At 63.0% G+C, this 25,007-nt stretch overlaps 4 protein-coding genes across 11 annotated transcripts in view; 2 read left to right on the top strand and 2 right to left on the bottom strand.

The window, feature by feature from the left end:
- Window positions 1-7,899: 7,899 nt before the first annotated feature.
- Window positions 7,900-13,837, bottom strand: NDUFA11 (NADH:ubiquinone oxidoreductase subunit A11). The gene is made up of 4 exons (XM_016145049.2): window positions 13,660-13,837; window positions 9,397-9,489; window positions 9,163-9,285; window positions 7,900-8,081 (listed from the first exon to the last, which is right to left on the bottom strand). Exons 1-4 carry the CDS (start codon window positions 13,754-13,756, stop codon window positions 7,969-7,971), a joined length of 426 nt encoding a protein of 141 aa, XP_016000535.2. The 5' UTR covers window positions 13,757-13,837; the 3' UTR covers window positions 7,900-7,968.
- Window positions 13,838-14,575: 738 nt separating this feature from the next.
- On the top strand, window positions 14,576-18,036 carry VMAC (vimentin type intermediate filament associated coiled-coil protein). Its single transcript, XM_016145120.2, has 2 exons — window positions 14,576-15,005; window positions 16,185-18,036. Exons 1-2 carry the CDS (start codon window positions 14,815-14,817, stop codon window positions 16,501-16,503), a joined length of 510 nt encoding a protein of 169 aa, XP_016000606.2. The 5' UTR covers window positions 14,576-14,814; the 3' UTR covers window positions 16,504-18,036.
- Window positions 18,037-18,130: 94 nt separating this feature from the next.
- On the top strand, window positions 18,131-21,530 carry CAPS (calcyphosine). The gene is made up of 5 exons (XM_036234038.1): window positions 18,131-19,575; window positions 19,651-19,755; window positions 19,830-20,007; window positions 20,741-20,944; window positions 21,018-21,530. The coding sequence occupies exons 2-5, from the start codon at window positions 19,673-19,675 to the stop codon at window positions 21,117-21,119; spliced, it is 567 nt and encodes a 188-aa protein (XP_036089931.1). The 5' UTR covers window positions 18,131-19,575; window positions 19,651-19,672; the 3' UTR covers window positions 21,120-21,530.
- Window positions 21,531-21,651: 121 nt separating this feature from the next.
- RANBP3 (RAN binding protein 3) overlaps window positions 21,652-25,007 on the bottom strand; it is a 50,767-nt gene continuing 47,411 nt past the window's right edge. For all 8 annotated transcript variants that reach the window (XM_016145076.2, XM_016145086.2, XM_016145061.2 and 5 more), the window contains 3 exons: window positions 23,737-23,879; window positions 23,183-23,366; window positions 21,652-23,016 (listed from right to left, as the gene is read on the bottom strand). In XM_016145076.2, the coding sequence (XP_016000562.2) occupies window positions 22,973-23,016; window positions 23,183-23,366; window positions 23,737-23,879 (371 nt within the window). In that variant the 3' untranslated portion in view covers window positions 21,652-22,972. The remainder of the gene's footprint in view (window positions 23,017-23,182; window positions 23,367-23,736; window positions 23,880-25,007) is intronic.

Below are 25,007 nucleotides of genomic sequence, written 5' to 3'. Positions count from 1 at the left end.
TGGGCCACACAGGGCAGGCGACAGGGTGGGGGAAAGGGGAATAGGGGTGCTTGTCCAGAGGGGCATGGCAGGCGCAGGCAGGCAGGGAACGCTCCAGCACAGGAATGAATAAACAGGCTCCTTGGATGTCAGAGGTTGGGGGGGGCGGGGGACGCCTCGAACCTCGTGCTTGGCTGAGGATGTTCGCACAAGGCAGGCGGCCAGGGGGTGTCATCAGGGCTAAAATTAGCCTCCGGTTCCCGCTCAGCCCCTCCTCCAGGGCTGGGAGGGGGGTCGGAAGGATGGCCATCACCTAAGTGCCAGGCCAAGCTTCTCAAATATATTAACGCATGCAACCCTCACCGCCCCGGCGCTCAGGCAGCAGCCGTAGTAGCAGCACTACTCCATTTTACAGGCGAGGAAACTGAGGCACAGGGAAAGCACTTAACTCAAAGTTACACCAGGGACAGGATGCGAACCCGGGATTCACGCAGCGGAGGCAGCACGTGGCCCCGCCTTTCCTCTCCCCCAGGACCTGTCCAGAGTCACGGCTCCAGCACCAGATTAAAATATGTCCACAGCCGCTGGCCGATAGATGTGGCCTCGCCCTCCCCAGGGTGCCTTCCTGGGCCCCGCAGGAACCCCAAGGGCTAGGAGCCAAGCACCCAAGCGGGACACAGCTGGCAGGAAGGCCGCAGCATTCTGTGGGGGCAGGGTCCCCCGGGGGTCAGCGTCGATCGACACAGGAAGGACGGCTGAGGCCCGTGTCCCCCCGCACAGGGGCGGAGGAGGTTGAGCCCCACCGAGCCTGGACTTCAGACACACGACGAGTCACGTCCTAGTTTACGTCTGTCCCATGTGCTGGGTGGGGCCCCTGCTAGCACGTGGTTCCTTGTCCCTCTGAAGCTCAGATGTCGCCGGTCGGCTCTACTTTTATTTGCTTCATCTGATCACCGCAGCGGGGTTGTCCCCGCGACGGCAGGCAGGCAATGACGGCCGGCCAGCAAGGTGACTCCTGGGGCGCGTCCCCGGGGCTGCAGGGGAGGGCGCCGAGGGCCCCTCTGTCCCCACCTCAGCCGCTCTGGGTCCCGCCTGCTCTGGCTCATTATCCATTTTCAGTGGTGGTCACTGGGCCAGAGTGTGGACGGGAGCACCTAGGACGGAAGCTCCCACAGCAGGCGGCCTCCCTGATGGGGGTGAGCGCGTGCGGGGAGGGGTGGGAGGCGGCTCCCGGCCCAGCAGGGTGCCCCCAGGACAGGAAGTGTCCAGTTGGGGGCAGGGGCAGGGAGACCCCACCCGCACGCACCCACCACTTCCTCTCAGGGACTGACTCTCCGAGTCCGTCACTCGTCCCCCTGTCACCCATGCCTGGTCCTCCTGGGCACGAGTCCCAGGGGTGGGGGAGGGGCTGCTCTGCCACCCCAGCTTCCCCCCACCTTCTCGCCCCGCCCCATGTCGGCCCAGCCCAGCTCGCCCTCAGGGCTTTGCTGAGGCCTCGCAGCCGCACTGAGACATGCTGCTTTCTTACCTCGGAGCCGTCCTCCACGCTGTCCCTCCTGCCCGGGTCACTCTTCCCCGTCCCCTAGAGAGCGCCTATGCACGAGCCAGCCCCCGCTTCTTCAGAAGACCTCCCTGGACCCCCGAGCCGGGTCAGGGCCTCGTCCGCGTCACCTGCGTGACCCCACTGCCGCCCTGGTCAGCCCGCGCCGTAACTGCCCGGTCACGTGTCCGTCTTTTCCATGGGACCGTGAGTCTCGGGAGAGTGGGCTGGGTCTGTTTTGGTCACCGCTGTGTCCCCAGCGCCCAGCACAGGGCCCAGGACACTGCGGATGAAAGTGTTCTGGGGTCAGTCACAGGGCCCTGGCTCTACCCCGTTTGCTGTGTGACCCTGGGCAAGTAGCTGTCCCTCTCTGGACCTTCATTTCTCCGTCTGTAAAATGGGGTCCTAGTACTGCCTTCCTAGCCTGAAGAAATTGCAAAGAAATCGCATTGTACTAAAGATGTTGGAACCATGATTGGCTCCTGGGTGGAGGCTTAAATATTTAAACATTTGAGCAGGTGAAAGCCACCACGAGCCACCACCGCACACCTGGCGGACCGGCCCAGACCAGGAACCCGACCACGGCAGACGCTGGCGAGGCTGCGGAGCCACCGCAATGCTCGCCGCGTGGACCGGCGCAGCCACTCCGGAGGACAGCGTGGCGGTTTCTCAGGAAACTAAGCGGACTCTTCCTGGACGATGCGGTGCCCGCGCTCCTCGGTGTTTACCCGACGGAGGGAAAAGCTTACGTGCGCACGAAAACCCGCACTCAGAGGCTTATGGCGGCTTTCCTCCCAACTGCCCAAACCTGGGAGCAACCCAGATGCCCCTCAGGAGGTGACGGACACAGAACCTGTGGGACCCGGACCACGGAATGCTGTTCGGTGCTAGAAAGAAGTGAGCTGCCCAGGCGCGAAAAGACCTGACGGGAACAGAAATGCGTGTCGCTAATGGAAGCGGCCCATCTGGAAAGGCTCCGAGCCGCACGAGGCCCGCTCCACGACACCCCGGAAAAGGCGGACTATGGGGACGGCGAAAGGACCCATCGGTGGCTGTCAGGGCTTCCGGGAGGGAGGCGGGTCCACGGGGGGCACGGAGGGTTTTTAGGGCAGCGAAACTGCTCCGCATGACGCTGTACTAGTGACACGTGCCATCACACACCCGTCCAAACCCGTAGGATGCGGGACACCAAGAGCGAACCCTGACGTCCACCGCGGACATTAGTTAATAATAACGTATCAATGTTCGTTCATCAGCTGTAACACAAGTAGCCATAATGCAAGGGGGAAACTGAGCGTGTCTGGGGAGGGACGAGTGGGGTATGGGAACCTTCCACATTCTCCCTGGTTTTTCTGTAAGTCTAAAACTGCTCTGAAGAGTAGTTTATTAATTGAAATATTTTTCAGGACGGTTGTGGATATGTTCACCCATTTGCCACACTATTTATAGCGGCGAAAACTGGAGATACGGGAATGCACGTTAATGGGGAAAACGATCCTGCTACAGAATAGAATATTACGCACCTGTTAAAAAGCAAGAGAACGTTCTTTATGGGAAGAGATCTGGGAGGTACCGTTATGAGGAAACCAGAGTGAGGGCTGCGAACCGGAGGGGAGTGTGACTCGCTTTTGCAGGTGGAGGAGGAAACACAGATATGTTTGTCCCGCGTGAAGTATCGCCGGAAGGGTAAACAAGAAGCCCGGCCGACGGCCTCTGGGTGCTGCAGGGTGGGGTGTCTGAGGAGTGGCCTCTGGGGGGGCTGCAGGGCGGGAGTGTCTGGGGAGGGCAGGTGGCTGGGGCTTTTTTTGAATACTCTTTGGTATATTTTAGATTCTGTGGCCTGAATCTGTTTTACCTATTGAAAAAAATTAACTGTACAATATATGTTAGGAAGGCGGCTGTGGAAAAAAAACAAAAACAACAATGGTCCAAATGAAAGCGTCTGCACAGGTTTTAAGAGAAGGAGGGGGCGTTTAGGCCGGGCGTGGGTCTGCCTGCAGCCCCTCCGGTGGGCCCGAAGCTCCTCCGCGGCCTCGGCCCTGCCCCCGCCTGGCTCACACCTTCCTTGCTCCGGTTCAGTGAAGGTTCAAGGCCCAGCGGGGCCCCCTGAGGTGAGACGCGGGCTGGGCCAGGGCCAGGCCTGACTGAGTCTCTCAGGGCTCAGGACCACCCAGCACTCCGGGAAGCCACCGGGAGTGTTAGTGGGCTCCGAGGAGGGTCCTGTGAGCACCAGTATAGGGCTGGGGGCTGAGCCGGGCTGAGCGCTTCACCTAAACCCAAGGACTTAGGGGAGGGGGGAGGGTGACTAGAGGTGACCCTGGGGGGGCCGGCTGTGCCTCAGTTTCCCAACAAGCAAGTCCTCTCTAGCCGAGGGTGCCTGAGATGACTTGCATCCAGAGAACGGGAGGCCCACTGGGTTCTGAGCCCTAGATGTCAAGTCAGCAGGGAGGGGGACAAGGCTCAGGTCCCCACTTCTAGACCCCTAAAGTGACTAAGAGCCTAGCTTTAGGCTTTGAGGGTCAGGTGGGAGAACGGGCCAGCCCCTCACCCCCCAGAACCCAGCCAAGGGACCCCCTCGGGTCCTCCTCTCCTCAGACCTCCATGTCCCCTCTAGGACGGGGACTCTGTAGCTGGGGCGATATCTGCCTCCAGGGCCTTGGGGCCTGGCCCCTCCCGGAACAGCCCTTTTGAGGGTGCCCAGGTGGCTGGCGCTGCTCCAGGGGGTGTTTGCCAGGACAAGCACCACGGTGGAAGCGAGATGGATTTCGCGGAGCCTGGCAGCCAGCGCCCCCCCACGGCAGCAAATCTGCCCTGACTTGCCCTCTCCTTGCACCCCGCAGGGCCTCCTGCCTGTTCCCAGGGGCGCAGGCCTCTGCCCTCTAGGTCCCCTCTGCCTGGACCACCCTCCCTGTACGGCGCCCGAGAGCCCACAGCTGGGGAGGACCCGCCACTGCACTCCGTCAGGCCGCTGCAGCGTCTCTGAGCTCGGGCCTGCGTGAAACGCTTCGCTGTCTGTGTGTCTGCTCATTTTTCAATGGTCTCTTGTACTATTTCTCCCCCGAGACCAGACTTTGAGCTCTGGGAAGGCGGGGGCCTTATTGGCTGAGGTGACCCCAGGCCACAGCCTGTGCCTTACAGAGGTAGGTGCTCGGTAAACACGTGTCAGTGAGTTTCAAATCGTGACTTCAAGACTTGGGTCCGGACGGCTTCTCTTCCCCGACCCTCCCCACGGCCCTCATCTACTGGGGAGGAGCGAGGGGGACCACACAGTTAGAGCCCTGCTGTGTTCCGAGGCTGGGTGCTGTCCCAAGGGTGCGACGGCCAGGATATTTCCTGGTCCTCAAGGAGACACACGTCCCACTAAACACTGCATGACGGTGACACGGGATTTAGAGGCTGATAAATGCCACGGGCAAAAGTGGAGGCGGGTAAAGGCGGTGCGGGGCGGCATGTCAGGGAGGCGTCAGGGAGGCCTCCATGAGGAGGTGACGACCGAGCTGAGAACCGGAGGTGAGGAGGGCAGCTGTGGGGCCACCGGGGGAAGAGCAGGGGGCACGGCCTGTGCCAAGGCCCTGCGGCAGGGCTGTGGCTGGTGCGAGGAGGCCCGTGTGCTGGAGCAGCGTGAGCGAGGGGCAGACTAGGTGACGAGGACAGGCTGTATGGGGACTCGTGGGCCGTGGGGAGGGTTTGGGTTTGCCCTGAGGGAGGCGGGGGCCCTGGGGGGCTGTGGGCAGAGTGGGGAGGGAACCGACTCTTGCTCACAGGCGTCCTCTGGCCATGGAGGGAGCAAGGGTGGCAGCCGGGGACCAGGGTGGAGGTGAGTGTGCCCGTCCAGGTGGGTGGCGATAGCGCCTGGCCTTGGGTCTGGCCATGGACAGGGCGAGGAGTGGGCGCAGCTGGGACAGGCCCTGGTGCATAGGGCTCACAGGTCGCAAGAGGGCTGAAGGGCCTGGCGACGGGGGCAGTGACAGCTCAGGGGCCTCACGTGCCCGGCTGCACCACCGCCCCCCCCCCCCCGGCCGCAGCCAACAACTTTGTGAAGGGATGCGCGGGGTGCAATTCTGCTTTTAGATGACCTTGTCCCAGCTGGTGGCTTTTGTTCCAATACCATGACCATCATAAAATCTTTCCGAGACAATTTACATGCTATGTCCCGATATAGCTAATGATAACAAAGGGGCAGTGCTGAGGGCCGCGGTGAGCCGGGCCCTCTGAAGTCACCTCCCTGGGCCTGTTTCCTCGCCTGTGAAGCAGGCCTGAGTGGACAGCTGGCAGGTGGGAAAGGCTCGGGGTTTCTCTGTCTGTCTCACTCGCACAGCTCACATTTCCTTGGCTCGCAGAGCTCAGACAAGCCCTGGCCGAATAGCCCGTCCCCACTGGGAAGCATGTCTCCGAGGCTGGGGTCCTCAGCGAGCACCTGTGGGGGTGGGGATGGGAGGCCGCCCCTCCGCTCTGTGCCCCCCCCCCCCACAGGGCCAGGGAGCTCATGTTGTCCTCTGGCTCACTGCCTGCCCCTCAAGCAGGCCCCCTCATCCCCATGTGGAGGTGGAGGGAGTTCTGGGGGAGCCACTAGGGCTGGAGGTGGGGTTCCAGGCAAAGGGGTAGAGGGACTGGGCGCTCTGGACACAGGCCTGTGTGTGGGTGGGAATGATGTCAGCCCCTCGCAGCCTAGTAAATGTTTATGGGCAATGGGGTCTGGGGTTTAGGGCTCCCTGGAGCCTGTCAGGCAGCTGCTCTAGGGGGGCTGGTGAGTCTGTTCCAACCCTGGCGGCCGGCCTGGAGAGGTCTGGGTGGGCGGCGAGCACAGCCCCTGGGCTGAGCTGACCAGAGGGGAAACCGAGGCTGGGAGGCAGGCAGGGACTGGCAGAGGGTCACAGGGGCAGAGCGAAGGCCGGGGAGGGGTTTGCAGCAACGGCAGCGAGGGCTGGTCTGGTTCTGGAGGACGCTGGGGATCGGGGCCTGAGAAGTGACCCGGTGCAGGTCCGTGAGCAGGTCCCCCCTGATCCAGCCCGTGGTTCACTCGATGATCACAGGCCCTCCCCACTCTTAGACTCTGTGCCCTGCTGCCTCGGGCAGGATGGCGAGGAGGAGGGGGGACTGGACAGGGAGGCAGGGACAGGGTCCTGGGGGAGGTCAGCCCTCTGGCTGAGCACAGTGGGCTCTGCCCCCTGCCGGCTGCCATAGGCACAGACCAGGCTGCTGCAGGAGCAGAGGGACTTGGTCCCCCCCAGGCGGGGGAGGGCTCTGTCCCCTGGGGTACACTTATTTGCCTGCCTCACCTAACATCTCTGACTAACCCTTCAACCCCACTTGCCAGGTGGGGAAACTGAGGACAGAGCCAGGAAGGAACCGTCTGGGGCTGGCCGGGCTGGGCCAGGACTCCGGGGGCCCTCCCCTGCCAGCCCATGAGCAGGGAACCCTAAGTTCGGGTTCAGGAACTCAGGGAGGGCATTCTCGGCAGGGGTCCCGTGTTGGCATAGTGGGTGGGGGGCAGCGGGGAGGGCAGGGCTGGAAGAGCCTGGGGCTGCCTATGGGGACCATAAAAACCCCAGTGGTGGCGGCCGGCCCGGTGACAACAGCAGGGCCTGGGCTCTGTGCTCCGCACGGGTTTAATTTTAGCCGCTCGGCAGCCGGCTGAGTTATGGCCGGGGCGGACTGAGGAAAGCAAGGCTGCAAGTTCGGCTTTCAGCCAAGTCCAGGCCCGGGGGTGGGCTCGAGGGGCAGTGGGAAGGGCTGGGTGGACACAGGCCCCGCGGGGCCATGAGGGCTGAGGCCAGCCTGGCCCGCTTCTGCTGCCCCAGGGCCACCTGCGGAGCCAGACTCCTCAGGGCAGAACCCTGCTCCCCAGGGCGGGCCGGAAAGCCCTAATTTATGGCCCCTCGCGGTGTGCTGGGGCGAGCCCAGCCTTCCTCTCCGCCTGCCAGGAAGCACGAGCCTGTTCTGCAGAGCCCAGGGGCCGGGAGGCCAGTGTTCCGGGGCCTAAATCACTGCGCCTGGCAGATGGCAGCGGGTGAGGGCTGCGAGTCTCTCCTCTTGCTGCTTGCTGCACAGGCCCCTGCCCTGCAGGCTCCTGGTGGCCTGTCAGACAGGGACGAGGCTCTGGGCTGGGCCATCTGAAGCGCTCCGCTCCAACGGCCGGGCATCCGGAGTCCGGCTGTGCGTGGGGCGGTAGGAAGGGCTATGGGCCCCCACGCGTCAGCCGGCCCCTGGCCGGTTCCTGTGCCCACCACCCTGGCTGCGCTGCAAGGCCTCAGGCTCAGATGGGAACAAACCCAGACGCTTTATCCCCTGCTCCCTCCCCAAACCGCCCAGGCCTCCCTCACTGGCCCGGGCCTGGCCTGTCGCCTGGGGAGCAGGGGTGGAGGGAAGGGACACGAACACACAGACGTAGATGGAGTTTATTTCCAGGCGCATCTGCACCTGCCCGAGGCTGCGGGAGGCGCTGGGGCTCACACCTTGGGCTCCGCGAACACCTTCCAGCCCTCCAGCTGGCCCATCTTGACCAGGGCGGCCGTCACGCCCATGTACACGCAGGCGGCGGCTCCGATCCCGTAGCTGTGCGCTGCGAGGGTGGGGAGGGCAGGTCAGGCACAGGAGGCGCCCCGCGGTCTGCCACCCTGAAACGGTGCCCCTCCCTCAGGGGATCGAGTCCCTGGCCCTCTCCTTTGCAGACGTGAGTGGAAACTGAGGCACAGGTGGCTGGGCCCGGGGCTCAGGTGGCGGGACTCTCAAGCTGCCGAGCTGATGATGTGCTGGGGAGTCTCAGCCCGGGCCCTGGTCACGGGCACCCGCCTCGCATCTGCCTCGTGTCGGCAAACCAAGGAGCCTGAGCCTGTGCCCCACCCGCTGCGGCACGGGATGGGGTCTGCCCGCTGTGTGTGGGGCTCATGCCTCCATCACGAGCTTGGGGCGTGTGTCAAACCCAGACCTCACCCAAGGCCTCAAAGTGCGGCCCTCCTCCGCGGAGCCCTGCCTCTCTGCCTGCCGGGCCACGGGCCAGGGTGGCTTAGCTGCGTGTGGCCGCCTGCCCCCCACCCCCGGGCCCCGAGGCTGCGGGAGGCGGGCAGAGCAGCGTCTGCTCCCTGTGCCCAGCTGGCTCAGGCGCGGCCCCCTCCTGCCAGACAGGCGCGCTCTGCTGGGTCCCGGGTGACCTCGGCCACCTCAGCCGCCTCTCTGAGCTCTGTGCCTGCACCGGTGGAGCGGGACAGGAGCGAGCGGCACCCCAGGGCTGTGTCCAGCCGCCAGGGATCTGGGTGCTGGGAGAGGGAGGCACTGCGAGACCCGACACTGCCCGCTGCGCGCACTCAGGCCGGTGGCGGACGGGCCGTGACCTCGAATCCTCCGACAGACCACGGCGGACAGAGGGGGGCACGGAGTGAGGGCGGCGGGCGTCCTGCGGCGTGCATGGGGGGGCGGTGAGAGGGGGCTGAGCTGACATCTGAGGAAGCGACGGTCAGCGGGCACAGCCCGGGCAGGGCGGGGGGGGGGGGCTCGGTGACGCGGGGCGCAGGCCTGCTCCTGGCCCCGAACCGGGGGTGCCGAGGCGCGGCAGCACCGGGGGCTTCCGCACGACGGCCGGGCTGCGCGAGCACCCCGCGCAGCACGCGGGCGAGCGGGGGCGGGGGGCCGAGGGGCTCACTCACTGCGCGCTCCCAGCGTCAGGCCTCCGGCACAGCCCCCGAGGAGGTAGTTGACGGGGTCGTCGGGCTTCTCTCGGACCTGGGCACTGACACAGGAGGTGATGCCGAATATGGCGCCCACGGCGGCTGCGGGGGCAGACGGGGGCGCAGGGCTGGTCAGCGGCCCAGAGGGCCGTGACGGCCGGGCCGGTCCCAGGAGGGACCTGAGGGGAGGCAGACGTCCCCCGGCTGGCTCACCTGCGGTAAACGTGTATCGCCCGGTCCTGGCCACTCCCTCCAGGAAGGAGCCCGGGGGGTTGAGCGCGACGCTGTAGGCAGAGGCGACCAGGCCTGCGGGATGACAGGGTGCGAGGGGGCTCAGACCTGGCCTTGCTGCCGAGTGGCCCTGGCCGGGGCCACGCCTGTGAAACCCTCTCTCCTTTTGCCCCTGGTGATCCCAAGGTGGCGCAGCTGAGGTGCGCACCTGGGCCTGCGGCTCCGAGCCTGGGTCTCCTGCCACCTGCGGACCCCAGGCCTCCCTCCTGGGGCCTGAAGAGCCAGCCCCGCGGAAGGCCTGCCGGGTCCCTGTCACGTCTGCCCCACCCCTCAGGGCAGCAGCCCTGTACGCGGCAGGCTCGGGGATGCACCTGGGGCCTCCGTGGCCAGGCTGCTCCCCAGCCTTGAGTGAGCTGCGCCCCCAGAGGCCCTGGCGCCTGGTCCCCACTCCCATCAAAGGTTCCATTCTCCCGGGCGGCCCTGGGCTCCCTGACCTAATCCTCTTTGGCAGAGGCTTGGCTCCCAGGGCTGTCAACGCCTCCTCACCGCCACCCAGGGCCCCTTCCCCAGTGGAGGCTCTGGCCTGGGCCCGCCCCTCATACCTGGCCGGCTGGGCAGCTGCCCACGCCCGCTGGGCTTTGCCGCTGAGCTCAGCTTTTCCATGTGTGCCATCGGCGCAGCCACCCTGCCCCTGACATTGGCCTTCGTGCATGAGGGGCCACGGTGGGGCTGGGCCTGAAGCCGAGAGCCAGGCGGGGGGTAAGGGCCGAGGTTCTACCTTGGAGCACCCTGAGTGAGCGCTGACCTGAGGCAGCGTGTGAGCCTGGGACGAGGCTGGGGCAGACCCTCGGGCGGCCTTGCCCACCAGGCCCTCCTCAGTGGGTAGGTAGACCAGGGCCCACCTAGCTGGCTTCCTGTCACCAGAACTGCCCACATGGGGCTCCCATCCTGCAGCTTACCCTGCTCAGGGTGACAACGCATCCCCCTTCCCCAAAGACCCCCTGCGTGGCCTAGCTGCTAGCAGGGACGTCCCGGGGCCAGACCATTCTATCCCAGATAAAAGAGAATTGCTATCTGCCCGGTGGCAGGTGCGGCTGCTGCCCCAGTCATCCTCCTCAGGGCCCCAGGGGCTCAGTCCCCTTATGTCAGCTGCTTCGTGGAAAGGGAGGGGACCTCAGGGAGGCAGAGTGACTTGCCTGAGATCACCCAGCAGAACTGTCTGGAAGCCAGGTGGGTCTGACCAAAGGCCATGCTCTGCCCCACACTGCAGCCCTGGGGAGTGGGCTGCACCCCAGTCCCCAAGCCTCCAGCTTCCCAGACCCGGCCACGGGGCCTCCAGGCACCTCAGTCTGGGCTCTGATTCCGCTCACTGGAGCCGCCGTGGGGGCTTGTCACACTGGACAGGGGTTAAGCTTCAGAGCAGCTGTGAGGGCAGCCGAGACTGCCCTCTCACGTCCCAGGTGGGTAAAACGAGGCCCAGAGATGAGGGGAAGAGAGACACTCACATATAAAGAGGATTCTAGTACACCTTCAACTTGCACAATGGCACATGTCAAATTTATCCACTAAAAAAAAAAAAAAAAAAAGATGACCGAGGGCTGCAGCGTGCAAGGCCCTGGTCTGCTGGTCTGCACAGCCTCCGGATCTTACTTCTCCTGATCCCACAACGCACTCTGGTGTCCGCGCTTGAGCTCTGAGAGGCTGCAGGCGGGGAGGGGCCTGCGGCCCAGCGAGGAGCCCTGCCCCCCGCACTCTCCCGCTTGCACGTGCTCCCTTCCCCTGTGCACACTTAATCCGAGGGGCTCCCACCCCTGGCGAGTCTCGCTCTCTGGAGCTGGGTCTTAGGAGCCCCTGAAGGGGGACCACGGCCTAGATTCAGTGCTGCCCCCAAACCTCATCAGGCGGTGAGCCCTGGGGGGCACCCTGTGGACCCCGCCATATGCCTGCGGTCCTGGTCACGCCAGTCGGAGTGTTCCCGCCGCCCTACATACCGCAGAAGTTCTTGAACTGGGTGCAGATGATCCAGGAGCACCCTGATTATCTCAGGGTCAAGACTGCCAGACCAACTCTCCCCCAGCAGTCACCCAGTACGGGGACTGCCATGGCCCGCCCTCCAGGGGCCGGCCTGGCTCCTCAGACGCTGCGACCCCCAGCAGACCCCAGCACACGGGATCGCTGCTCACTCGCATTGGTCCAGAGCCTGCCGTCACTCCCTCCCCAAGCCCTTGGCTCCCTCTCGGCCTCCCATAGAGACCTGCAGCCGGCACGCATGGTTCATTCATTCCCTTACAGTCACCGCGCCCGCACTGGTTCATTCACTCAGTTACCGTGAGCCCACACCCGTCCATCCACCCGTCCATCCACACGTCCAGCCCTGACTCATTCGTTCATCCACGGTTAACTCTCTTCCTTCCCTTCACACACAGCTGTGCCGACACGGTAGGTCTCCCCGCCCTCCGGCGGCTCACCGGCTCAGGGAAGCCAAACATTATACCCTCGGGCCAGGGCAGAGGGTGGTCAGGGAATGAAGCCGCAGGGAGGTGACAGGGCTGACGGACGGGTGCAAACCAAGTGCTGTATGTAGAACGGTCTTGGTCAGTGAGGAAACACGGGGGGCGACGAGGCCAGCACACACAGCGACACCCTCGAGACCCCTGGGTGGTCTGGGGCGCTCACAGACGCCAGCGACCATCGCACATCTGAGTCTCTTAGGGGCTGCCTGACAAGGCACCTCTGTCAGAGTGTCCCGCCTACATCCCCTAAACACCCTCTAGCAAGGCCCCCACCCCGAGGCTCCTCGCTCACTTGTCAGCACCCTACTCCTGAGATGTGCCTGGCCTCCCCAACGGCCACTGAGACTTCAGTCCCAGGCTGACTGCATCTGTGAGACACACGCACGCCCCCACTCACAGACACCGTCGTTAATGTCCTTCTCAGCCTCGAAATCCCCAAAGCCTCCAGTTCTCCAAATTCTTCCCCTGAAGGCCCCTCAGGCGACTCCTCCTGCTTTAATATCCGAGACACAGCAATGACCCTCTAGGCATTTGCCAATGTCAGTATCTCCCCCTTAAGAATCCACCAGAATCAATTTCCTCTACAGTGATCCGCTCTCACACTGCACAGCCCTCCTGGGGTAAGTGCCCCCCAGAGGCCCTACCACAGGCCCTGCACTGTCCCAACAACTTGCCACTCAGGCAGACTCTACATAACGCACCCCCTGGGACTGCCCCGTCACCCCTTTCTCCTGAAGACCCTCCCACAAGGAACGCTGTGTGCATGTTCCTTGCCCTCAGCACTCCTAGGAGCAGCTCAGTAGATGCGGATCTGCAGCCCCATTTCAAAAGACCTGGGACAGTTAATACACCTCTCAGATGTTTATTTTCCACCTCTGAGAGATGGAGGTAACAACCACTGGCCCTTCTAAGTATGGAGATAACAGCAGTGATTACTAGGTCTACCTAACGCGGATGCTGCCCAGTGCAGACTCGGCTTCTGCCAGACGCTGTTTCGGAAGCTGGAGGTAGGGAGGCGGCCGAAACCACCATACCTGCTTCTCAGGGAGGCAGAATGAAAGGAGTGTGGGAGGGACAAGAGTCTGGCGTCTCCCCTGCAAGGGAATGTCAGGGCTCTGGGTCCCTTCACAGCCCCAAGGCTATCCTTATAGCACCCCGACTCACCTCGCCTACGATCTCCGCAGCACCCATAGGGGTTCTCTGGTAGCCCCAATATAAACTTCAGATGTCCCTGACCACCCAACTCTTCTGGACCCTAAAAAGACCTCGACCTACTTCAGAACTTTCTCAAGCTTCTATACCCTCCTCAGGTACCCCAATAATAACCCATGATCCCCAAGTAATATCAAGTTACCAGGTTGAAAAGTCTCGTCGCCCCAGGCCCTCTGATCCCTATAATGGCCCTGTCTCACTCCACGGCTTCCCCAGACACCGCCCCGGACGCCCGGGCGGCAGCCAAGTGCCGCCCCGCGAGACTCCCCGCCCCCATGTGACCCCCTCGAACTGCTCCCACTGACCCTATGACCTCCTTCCGTCCTCCGAATTAGTCTGACACCCCAAAGTCTATCTCGTACAAGAGCTCCCCAGCATCCCTGAACTACCCAGACGCCCCAACAACCATATGCCACCCCGCGAGATTCCCCAGCCCCCCAGGACACCTTCGGACATCCCCCAGTGACACTATGACCTCCCTGCAGTCTCTGCCCATGGGGTCTGGCCGGTCGGCGCTCACCAACGGCACCACTGATACTGGTGCTGGCGTAAGTCTTGCGGTGACACTCGGTGCCGTCGGGGATGTCCCAGTACCGGTGAAGAAGCTTCTGCACCATGGCTGAGCACCCGGACCCCACACTGCACAGCCCGCCGGCGCCCCGCACCCAAGGACAGCCGCCGCTTGCTATCGCGAGAATTCTGGGCGGCGCGCGCAGCTTGTAGTGCGGACGAGCCGGCAACAAGCGTGCAACTTTATTGAGCACCGCGGACATGGACACAGGTTACGCGCACGCGCAGAGGTCTGGACTGGCGCAAAGGAAGAACGCGTGCACCCCGGTGATTTCTGGAGGGGGAAACTGAGGCCAAGCAGGGTTAGCGAAGGCAGATCTCGCTAGTTCGAGCTCAGAAGGTCTTAGGGATGGTTTGACGCCAGGAGGTGCGTCCTAACCTAGGGGCGGGAATGAAATAGGTACTAGGCCTATCCCCATGCACAGAGTAGGGCGCGGGCGGGCCGTGACTGCACTCGAGAGGTACAGGACATAATTACGGGGCCAGCGGGGATGTGGCCCCTTCAGCGTCGGAATCCGTGTGGGGGCGTGGTCGCTCGCTGTGGCCAGTCCCAAAGCAGGAGTCTAAACCGCGTGCGACTATTTTGAGGCGGGGCCAGGCGGAGGGGCGGGGTTTAACGGCAAAGTGACCAATTCTAGTGCTAAAATCTTAGAGGGCTGTGGCCTGTGCCCAATTTGCGGCTTGTTCAACCCTACGTTGGGGGCGTGGACAGAACCGGACAGAGTCCGGACTGGACCAATCCGGAACTGTATGATTGCCCAGGAGACGCCGGTGTGGCCAATCGTGTGGTTCCGAGAGAAGCGCCGTGGGTTCCGGGGGCGTGACCAGGTCTGTTGGGTCGCGGGATCCGGGCTAATCCTGGGGCTCGTTTCTGGGCGGGGCGGGGCCTGTCTCGGAGTAGCCCATCCCGTTGCCAGAACCTGGACCGGGCGTGCGGCCGGAGAACGAGTCAGGGCTCAGGGGTGGAGTTTCGAGGTGCCGGAATCAGTCAGGGTGTTTGGGTTTGACGAGGGCGCGACCTAGTCGGCTGCGGCCAATCGCGCGGAAGTCCTGTGCGGGCCTTTGGGGGCGTGGCCTGGGCCGGTCCAGGGCCGCGGTGGGGGCCATGTCCGCGCCGCCGCCCCTGCAGATCCGCGAGGCGAACGCACACCTGGTGGCAGTGCACCGGCGCGTCGCAGAGCTGGAGGCACGGCTGGACGCAGCGGAGCGCACGGTGCGCGCCCAGGCCGAGCGCTTGGCTCGCCACGATCAGCAGCTGCGCGCCGCGCTGGACGAGCTGGGCCGCACCAAGGATCGGTGAGGCCCGGGCCCACAAGGTGGACTTCTCGGAGGTGGGCAGAGGCGGAGCCGAGATTGTAAAGGGAGCACTAGCAGGGGGGACCGGATTCGTTCACGTGGAGGATGGACTGCTGGAGGGATTGAAAAACAAACACCAAAAAACTTGATTAATCATCAGCACATAAAGTTAAGAGGTATCACACAAGTGTGGATTTTTAACTTAAAAGTTTCCCACAAGGCAAAATCAGCTGCTACTGATTGGTGCAAGGACCACCGACCTCCTGGTGTAGATACTGGGAGCCATGGCAGGTTCTTGAGCAGAGGAGGATGGAATCTGTCAGCAGTTTTGAAGTGTCCCTCTAGCAGCTAAGAATTTAAAGGGATGAGAGGAGCGCCCACGGAGGTGCTGGGGCCCAGGTGGAGAACAATTAATTCAGAGCTGGTTGGATTCATTCATTCAACTTTACTAAGGACTTACTATGTGCCAAGCACTGTGCTGGGAACTAAGGTACAGTGGTAAGATCTATGCAGCCCCGCCCTTAGGCAGACACGTCCCCAGGCATTTACAATATGGGGTGATCAGGGTTGTGATGGAGGTGCACATAGGGTTCTAAGGGACCGAGGGAAGGCTTCCCGGAGGAGGAGAGCCATTTAAGCTGAACAACAAATAAAAAAAGATGTAGGGGAAAAAGCAACCGCAGGAAGAGCCAGGGGGAGCTATGGGTCCGCTCAGGCTGCTGTGACAAAATACCACATGCTGGGGGCCTTGAACAACAGACATGTATGTCTCACTGTTCTGGAGGCTGGAAGTCCAAGATCAAGGTACTAGTGGGTTCAGTTTCTGGCGAGGACCCCTCCTGGTGCAGATGGTTACCTTCTCACTGTGTCCTCATAGGGTAGAGAGCTCTCTGGTCTCATAAAGGCACTAACTCCATCATGAAGACGCCACCCTCATGACCTCGACTAACCTTACCTCCCGAAGGCCCCCACCTTCAGACATCACACTGGGACATAGGTATCCCACATACGGATTTGGGGGGCAACAACATTCAGTCCATAACTAGAGGAGGTCCTGAGGCAGTGGCGCGGAGCACGGCCTCCACCCCGACGGCGAGGCAGCCTTGGAGGGCAGGAGCAGGCACAGGAGGACCTCTGGTGCCCCAGTACCGTAACTGCCATGTCTTGCCTTCCTGCCAGCGAGATCGCTGCTCTCCAGGAACAGCTGCTGACCTCCGAGGCCACTGTCCACAGCCTGCAGTCTGCTGTGCACCAGAGGGACAAGCTCATCGGGCAGCTGCAGCCCCGGGCCGAGCTGCTGCAGGACATCTGCCGCCGCCGGCCACCCCTGGCTGGGCTCCTGGCCACCCTGGCTGAGGCGGAGCGCCTGGGGCCCCTGCCAGCCAGTGACCCTAGCCATCCCCTCACTGGTGGGCCCAGTCCACCTCTTGCCAACAGCACTGAGGCAGAGGGGGACAGGGACCACCTCCAGCCAGCCATGTTTGGGACCACCGTGTGAGCCCCGGAGCACAGATTCGAGAATGGAGACAGAGGGTCCCTGTGGGGACCTTTTCCCGTTGCTGGTGTCCTCAGCAGCGGGAGAGGGTCAGCAGTGTCCCAGAGGGGACCCTGTGCAGAGCCGTAATCTTTTCCAAGCACGAGAACCTGCTAGAAAGTCATAGGTTTTAAATGGGTGGCCTGCAGGCCAAATGAAGATGTTTAGCCCAGACAGGACTTTTTTTTGAAAACAAAACGTTGAATCAATCACCCTTGCTGAAAAATTGGCAACATTTACACACAAAAATCTGGATTTCTAGCTTCAGACTTGGCCTGCCTGCCTGGATCTGAGCCAAGATACCCACTTTAGGCAGAGTGTGAGTTTTAATTAGCCTCCTCGTCTCTCTTGGGGCCAGATGTCTGGCTCCCGAAACATCCGAGTTTGACACCTCTCTTTCTCTGGTGGAGGCAGATAGCATCAAGTTCCACATTATTTGGAATTTTCTCCCTTTTCCCCCGCCTTGGTTTTGCTCCTCCCAGACTAACGCTTTTTCTCACTCTTCATCCCAAGCCAGAACTGAGCTTCAAGCTTCATGCCATTTTGCATTGGTTATTTGAAAACAACTTTTAATTCTGGGTCCTTTTTTCCTGACTCCTCCTTCAACCTTTAACCCAGAAGGTTGCGTGTGGGACACGCTGGGATGCTGGCAGCCACACCGCGCGGCCCGGGAGAGCTCAGGCATCCCTTAACCTTTTCTTGATTTAACGTCCTGCCTCGGGGCCTTTACAGAGGATGTTCCCTTTGCCTTGAATGCTCTTCCTCCAGATGTCACAGGACTGATGCGTGTCACTCAGGTCTTTGCTCGAATGTCACCTCAGGCCTCTCCTGACCCCCTTATCTGAAGTCACTCCTCCCTAGTCCCAGTCATTTAAAAAAAATTTTCCTCTGTGGAACTTACTGTCAGGATGTTAGGTGCACGAGAGCAGGCTTTTTGTTGTCACCAGGACCTGGCACATCTGGAGACCCCTCTAGGAGCAGGATGGGCCTGTGGGCCCTGGAGGAAGCCAGAGGTCCCCAGCACTTGTGATGAGGCCGTCCCCCAGTCCGGCTTTTGTAGTAAACGGCTGGCCCTTTTTTATATTTCCTAGAGAATCTATTTTTTAACTCCTTATTTTTACACTGCCCTTCTTGGCCCAAGACATTCAAGGCACTTTGCTTTTTAAAATCAAACCAGGGAACCCCATGCCCTTTCCCTGTGCCCAGCTGAAGTGCCCAGCCCAGGACCATGGCAGCCGTCTCCTGGCTTCCTTCCTTACTCAGGGAATTGTCGCGCCGGCAACCGAGGGGCAGGGCCCAGTTCAGCCTGGAAAGATTGGCGCCCGTCCCCAGCCCTCAGGGCAGTGCCTCTTGTCCACCCGGTGTCCAACAGTGTCCCCCAGTGTGGTAACAATAGCCCCATTTACTCCTCTGGATGGATTGGCGGGGCGCTGTTTGTAAGAGGGAAGGCAGGCTGGGGCCTGTCTAAGCTCAAGAATAAACTTTTGATTTCTTGGTCTTGGTCCCTCCTTTCTTCTGGGTGGAGGTGCTGGAAGGAGAAGACCCATGCGACGGAAGCACCACAGCCAGCCCCTGCGTAGCTACCAGGAACTGCTTTGTGCTGCTCTCAGTCCGGGGGGCGGGGGGGCCCCGCCAGGCAGGGAGATACATGTTAGACAGCGGCTTGTGCCAGGCGCTCCGTGTACAGGACTGTGTCTAGTGTTCACAGCCACCAGTGGACACAGGCTCGTCCCATTTCACAGCTGGGAAAGTGAGGCTGAAGGGGTTGGGAGGGCCTGGGCCACTGCCAAGTTTTGGAGGCATTACTGTTGAAATTCTGATTCTCTTGAGGTGCCAAACAACTACAATCGTGGTTAGCTTTAACATTTGCTATAGGAAAGAAAATGTGCTGTGATACTCATAAAAAACAATGGAGTATCTCTCTGCCTACCCAGAGAATTTCGGACTGCAGCGAGCCATCAGGCTTTGCAGCAGAATGTCACCGTGGCTTCTCCGAGCTGACACCAGCTTCGGCCTGAATCATCGCCGGCCACTCCTAACCCATGGACCGGTTTCTGGCAGCGGCAGCGCCGCCTGCACCACGTGCTGTGTGCAAGCTCAGGCTTGGAAAAACCTCTGACGACCTCGGTGTAGGCAAGTGGGGGGCCCCCAAACGAGGCCCATTTTAAGACTGGGAAACCCAATGTCCTTTTCGATCCTGCTGTTTGGCGTCAGGCTCTCAGCTAGCAAAGATACCAAGGTCGGGACTGAAGGCCTTCTGTGACGTGGGCCTCGGTGCCTCGTGGATTGTGTCAGGGGTCGGGGCTGCTGCTCTGCTCTGTCCCGCCACGTCCTGGCTTACGGCTTGTCACATGCGAGCCCATCAAACGACGAAGGAGAAGACCCACGCGACGGAAGCACCACAGCCAGCCCCTGCGTAGCTACCAGAACTGCTTTGTCTGCGTTGGCATGGAAAGAAAGGTCTGCAGGAATCCGCTGTGTCCTGGCTTAGCGGGCACAGGTCCCAGGGCCTCCCAGTGGGTGTGGGCTGGGTCACCTCCAGCCCTTTTGAACTTAAATCCCTCAGCAACTGTGGCTGCTGTCCTGTGCCAGGGAAACCCAGAGAGAGGAGGGGTTCCGCCTCAGGTCCCACAGGAATTGGGCCTTGAGCCTCTTGGCCACAGCCTTATCTCCCCCCATCTCGGACACTGTGGTCACTGCAGGGCTGTGGCCCAGCCCTCCTCCTCGTGGCCAGGAAGGGACCCCCACCCCCATCCCGGGTCTGGGCCTGGCTCTGTCCCAGGCCTGGGCATCGCAGGGCCGGGAGTGAGTGAGCGGGACAGTGGCCGGGTGGTGGTGCCAGTGACAGAATCGCCCTGTTCCATGTGGCCCTGCCGCCTGGCACAGCCAGGGTTACAGGCGGAGCCCCTCCCAGTCTCCAGGGCCATCGTCCCTTAGCAACAGTCCTGCCAGGCGGAACACACTGCCAACACTGGACAGAGCAGGCAGGAGCCAGTGGAGTCGCTGGCTGGAGAACTCAGGACAAGCGACGACCAGGTGAGTGAGTAGGGGACACCCAGCCTGTAGCCTGGCTGGCTAAGCAGAACCCCCCGTGACCTCTCTCCCATCTAGCTGCCCAGAGTCCCAACCCAGCATGGACGCAGTGGACGCCACTGTGGAGAAGCTCCGGGCACAGTGCCTGTCCCGAGGGGCCTCGGGCATCCAGGGCCTGGCAAGGTGAGCTGCGCCCTCAGATGTTGCTGACCACTCAGCCCCAGGGACCACTGTCCAACTGTGCCCCCGTCCCGCAGGTTTTTCCGCCGCCTGGACAGGGACAGGAGCCTATCCCTGGACGCAGGGGAGCTCCAGCGAGGCCTGGCTGAGCTGGGGCTGGCGCTGGGCACGGCTGAGGCGGAGGGCGTGTGCAGGCGCTGGGACCGCGACGGCAGCGGGGCGCTGGACCTGGAGGAGTTCCTGAGGGCGCTGAGGGTGGGCCCGCTGCCCGTGGGGGCCCTGCACCCTGCTGCGTGGGGGTGCTGCCCGTGGGGGGGGCTGCCCGTGGGGGGCCCCTGCACCCCGCTGCGTGGGGTGCTGCCCGTGGGGGGCGGCTGCCCGTGGGGGGTGCTGCCCGTGGGGGGCCCCTGCACCCCGCTGCGTGGGGTGCTGCCCGTGGGGAGGGCTGCCCGTGGGGGTGCTGCCCGTGGGGGGCCCCTACACCCCGCTGCGTGGGGTGCTGCCCGTGGGGGGTGCTGCCCGTGGGGGGCCCCTTCACCCCGCTGCGTGGGGGTGCTGCCCGTGGGGGGTCCCTTCACCCCGCTGCGTGGGGGTGCTGCCCGTGGGGGGCCCCTTCACCCCGCTGCGTGGGGTGCTGCCCGTGGGGGGGGCTGCCCGTGGGGGTGCTGCCCGTGGGGGGGCCCCTGCACCCCGCTGCGTGGGGTGCTGCCCGTGGGGGGGCCCTGCACCCCGCTGCGTGGCGGTGCTGCCCGTGGGGGGTTGCCCGTGGGGGGGGCTGCCCGTTGGGGGGGGGCTGCCCGTGGGGGGTGCTGCCCGTGGGGGGCCCCTTCACCCCGCTGCGTGGCGGTGCTGCCCGTGGGGGAGCCCCTTCACCCCGCTGCGTGGGGGTGCTGGGCTCTCGTGGGCTGATGTAGCAGCACAGACACTGGACCCTTATCACTAAGAGGAGCCTGCTCAGGGGTCCCAGTCACCACTCCCCCTTCTTCAGCCTCCCATGTCCCAGGCCCGGGAGGCGGTCATTGCAGCAGCGTTCGCCAAGCTGGACCGAAGCGGGGACGGCGTGGTAACCGTGGAGGATCTCCGGGGGGTGTACAGCGGCCGCACTCACCCCAAGGTGCAGAGCGGGCAGTGGACAGAGGAGGAGGTGCTCCGCCGCTTCCTGGACAACTTCGACTCCTCCCAGGACGGGCAGGTGGGTCCCCGTGGGGCGCATCCCTCGCTCCTGCCCAGCCTCTGGTGCCCACTTAGAGCCTGTCTGCCCCCAGGTCACGCTGGCCGAATTCCAGGACTACTACAGCGGCGTGAGCGCCTCCATGGACTCGGACGAGGAGTTCGTGGCCATGATGACCAGCGCCTGGCGGCTGTGAGCTCCGCCCCAGGTCCGTACCCCAGCATCCACGAGCCAGCGCCCCTCTCACCTGGGCTTGCAGCTGGGCCGCCCTGGGGGTGGAGGCTGGAGGGGAGTGCGGGAAGATTTAGGCTGCAGAACCAGTTGGACCAGGTCTCAAGTGGGACACAGGATTCCAGGCCTCAAGAAATCCCTGTAGATGTGCCCCCTTCCCCGGAGTCCTGTTTTGCTCCAGGATCTTGGTCCCTCCCGCCAGCATCCCAACCCCATCCTTCTCTCAGCGGTCCTGGGGAAGCCAGGAGGCCCCTGGGGCGGGGGGTGGGGGTGTGTGCGTGAGCAAACGGCTTTCTGGAAAGCCAGGCTCTGCGCTTGGTGGCAGGTCTTGGAAGGCAGCCAAGTTTGGTGGCCAGTCCAGGCGTGGACTGTGGGGCTGGGGCACAGGGAAGCAGGCCGGCCAGGCTGCATGAAGAGCCTTCCCTGGGAGGCAGAGGCCATGCCTGGCCAGGCCCTCGGGCTTCCTGAGGCCCCTGGGGCACGCAGGAGACCAGGGGTTTAGTTAAAAGTTTTAATGTAGTTCCCAAATACATTTCATATGACAATCTTACATAAATGTTCCAAAACACATGGGCATTATCGGGTTTTACTTGTCACTAGTTGGCTAAGGCGTAAGCAGAGCAGTGTGACCGGATCTGCCGGGGCCTCTGGTGTCTGCTCGCGCTCGGGCCCGGGCTGCGCGGCACTGCTGCGAAGACCAGGCCTTCTCCTCCTCCCCTGCGAGGGTGAGGCTGGGCATCTCCCTGACCCCTCGAGCCCCGGCAGGTGGGGCGGCCCTTGACCCTCTCTGGGGTGGGGTGGGCACGGCGCCTGATCCTGTGCGTGCTGCGAGTTTTGGGATGACTTGTTGTCTGGAACCAGTCCCCAGCCCCCTCCAAGTCCCTGCTAAGCTCTCCCTCTGCCTCTCACGGAGGCCCCTGCCCTGGATGGTCTCGGGGGATGGTGATGTCCAGGACTGGGCAAGGAATGGCCAACAGGTTTGCACCTGCGTGCCTGATGACAGATGACCCACGTGATAGGGACAAGCAGAAGGGCAATGGGGACCCTCCTAGGTCCAGTGACCCTTTTCTAAATAAGATCTCCCCAGGTGTGGGGCCCACCCCTCAACACCCCATGACTCGGCCCTAAGAACTCCAGTTGGGGAACAAGTTGGGGGCCTGCCCCCAGTGACCCTTGGAGCACCCCCAGCCATCCAGTAAGGCCTCGGCACAGCGGCCAGGCCCACAGGGACAATGAGGACGTGGGACCTGCGCCTGCTCAACACACAGGAGTGTCTCAGCCTAAGGAAACAAAAACAAAGCCTTGGAAACGAGAAGACCTAAAAGCACGCGCCCCACGCCAGAAGGTGGGAAACGGGGGGTAAAGGTAGCAGTTAGCAGAACATCCAGCAGGCCCAGTGTTTACACTTGTGGGGACAGCCCTGGTGGCCTGGGGAGACGGCGGGAACCCACGGGGGCGGCGCCACGGGGGGCAGCGGCAGCGGTGGTCGGCGCCGTGAGGACGGCGGGGTGAAGAAACCAGGCGTCCCAGTGCCAGTGAGAAGCCGTGACAAGTCTTAATGTGCCATTTCAATTCAAAGGGGAGAGGAAAGAAATGTTCTTTTTGTTTTGCTCATCAATATGATGAGGTCTCATGTCCCAAACCACATTCAAGCAGTTCCCGAGTCTGCTTCTGAACGGGCCGTGTGGATCCGGACTGCGGCCAACCCGGCGGGGAGTGTGGTTCCCGAGCCCCGAGCCTCGACACTGTGGGGGAGGGCGGGTGGGTGGGCAGACAGACGGACGAAGCAGCAGGCTCGCGGGCAGCCGGCTCCTGGCGCTATGTGCTCCCGGCCGTCTGCCCATCCCCTTCGTCGCCAGCGCCTGTGGGAAGCAGTGGCCTCGCTGTCAGGTCCCTGACCTGGACAGCACCCCACCCACCAAGGTCAGGCCCCGATACCCAGAGGTCGCCCTTGGGCCGGAGGCGGCAGGTGAGAGGGGACCTAGGAGACCAGCCCCCTCGCAGCCCCAGGCCGGGGCCCCGGCTCACCGCCCGTGGTGCCCCCCGATGGAGCCAGGACGTCGTCGTCATCGCTGTAGTCCTCGTTGGATGGGGCCGCCCCAGGCTCGGGGGCAGGTGCCTTAGCCTCCTGCTCCTGCTCCACGCGGCTGCGCAGGGCCAAGATGCGGTGGTGCAGGGCCGCGTACAGCTGGCCCGTGTCCTTGGAACTGGCCTGGGGGAGGCAGAGGAAGGGCTGGTTCCCAGGCCTTGCGGGGAGACCACCCCTGGGTGGTGTGGCTGCTGCCCATGCCGCGATGGGATGCTATGACCTCCAGCTAGGGAACCTGGGGACCACACACCAGGGTCCGGACTCCCCAAGTGGTTCCCGGAGCCAGGAGCTGGGCCGGCCCCCAGTGGCGCCCCTGCCTCTCCCATTAGGGGGATGTGCCTGCTAGAGGCCTCTCTGCTCTTCCTCGGCCCATGCTCTCAGTGCAGGGTGCCTAGTGCCTGGCTGGGTGTGCCAAGGAGCCTCGGCATATGGTGACTTTGGGGGTGCTGCTCTGGCCTGGGGGGCCGTTCAGGCAGTCCCTGGGGCTGCTCACCGATATCAGGAAGACCTTCACGCCCTGGTCCTCAGTGTCCATGGCCGTGATGCGGATGCTCTTCTCACTGGCCTTGTCGATCTGCATCTGGGCCCACAGCTTGGTGTTGAGGATCAGCCGCAGACTGCCCTGGGTCCGCATCACTGCAACCAATGAGGCCACTCAGCCCTGGCCCCTGACCCCATCTAACAGCCAGCTGGGAGAACAGACACACCTGGCAGGAAAGCGAACCCCAAGGGCAAAACCCACGACCCTTCCATGGCCTGCTGGGCAACAGCTGCCCCCACGCCGGGGCCAGCCTGGCACCGTGCGCGTTCCCCAGCCCAGGACCCCAAGGCCACTGGCGGGGTCAGAGGCCACACAGAAGGGGGTCTTGTGGATGCCCGCAGCTCGGCGGCTCCCCTGGGGAGGGAGGTGATTAGGGGGAGCAGGAGGCAAACTATGAGGTGGGGCCCGACAGGGACACTCGTGGGCTGCACAATGGGGACAAGTGCCCTTTACGTGACGCGTGTCGCGTGAAGCCAATACCCCGACTGTCCCCCACTCACAGGCCAAGCCCCAGCCCCTGCTCTGTGGTCTTCTTAGAAAAGGGGCCAAGGCCAACCTGTGCTTTGAGCTTCCATCGAGAGAGCGAGACAGAGACAGACTGGGGGAGGCATATGGTGGAGAGAAAAACGGCAAGACCTTCCCTCTCTGGACGTGCACGTGACACCCCCGGGGCCGCCCGCAGCGGGCCCGAGGCCACGGTCAGCCTGCCTGATCTATCGGAGCCCACGCGATCCGCCCACGCCCCAACCGTGTGGACGTGGGTGGCCTCTCGCCTGCCTTCCAGCCCAGGTCTCCCCACTGGGATAGGCCTGGACAATGTCAGAAGGTGTCGCCCCAATCCAGGGCGCCAGATGGCTACAAAGAATGGAGAGGAGCTTGGGGAGGCCTGCAGGGTCCTGAACTCCAACCAACCAGATTGCCCAGAGTCCTCTGAGCTCAGTGTGCCCACCTGTGAGGTGGGAGAGAGCTCGCATGGGCCTGGAGGGAAGGCCCGTGACAAGGACCAAAGGCCCGGGGGGTGCAGGGAAAGGGTGCCTGGGACAGATCTCAGCGAGGGAGGGTGTGAAAGGCGACGAGGCCTGCTCCGCTTCTGACTGGGGCCGAGGGCGACACTGTGCACCCTCTGTCCACATACGCTTGAACATTTCCATGAGAAAAAAACGGAAGCAATCGAGGGGCTGTCCATGGGGAAAAGGGACGGTGCCCCACAGAAGGGCCCTTTC

The sequence above is a fragment of the Rousettus aegyptiacus genome, unplaced genomic scaffold, assembly GCF_014176215.1.
Source record: "Rousettus aegyptiacus isolate mRouAeg1 unplaced genomic scaffold, mRouAeg1.p scaffold_m13_p_16, whole genome shotgun sequence".
NCBI lineage: Eukaryota > Metazoa > Chordata > Mammalia > Chiroptera > Pteropodidae > Rousettus > Rousettus aegyptiacus.
The sequence above is the reverse complement of the archived record's forward strand: the minus strand, read 5'-3'. Positions and strand labels throughout refer to the sequence as shown.

Excerpts from the sequence above, each read along its gene's own strand:
- VMAC (XM_016145120.2), top strand. The coding sequence starts at position 14,815 with ATGTCCGCGCCGCCGCCCCTGCAGATCCGCGAGGCGAACGCACACCTG. Across the intron at positions 15,006-16,184 it reads CTGGGCCGCACCAAGGATCG|CGAGATCGCTGCTCTCCAGG; the intron begins GTGAGGCCCGGG and ends CCTTCCTGCCAG.
- CAPS (XM_036234038.1), top strand. The coding sequence starts at position 19,673 with ATGGACGCAGTGGACGCCACTGTGGAGAAGCTCCGGGCACAGTGCCTG. Across the intron at positions 19,756-19,829 it reads GGCATCCAGGGCCTGGCAAG|GTTTTTCCGCCGCCTGGACA; the intron begins GTGAGCTGCGCC and ends CCCGTCCCGCAG. Across the intron at positions 20,008-20,740 it reads AGTTCCTGAGGGCGCTGAGG|CCTCCCATGTCCCAGGCCCG; the intron begins GTGGGCCCGCTG and ends CCCCTTCTTCAG.
- NDUFA11 (XM_016145049.2), bottom strand. The coding sequence starts at position 13,756 with ATGGTGCAGAAGCTTCTTCACCGGTACTGGGACATCCCCGACGGCACC. Across the intron at positions 9,490-13,659 it reads CAGTATCAGTGGTGCCGTTG|GCCTGGTCGCCTCTGCCTAC; the intron begins GTGAGCGCCGAC and ends GTCATCCCGCAG. Across the intron at positions 8,082-9,162 it reads CCTGACGCTGGGAGCGCGCA|CGCACAGCTACGGGATCGGA; the intron begins GTGAGTGAGCCC and ends CCACCCTCGCAG.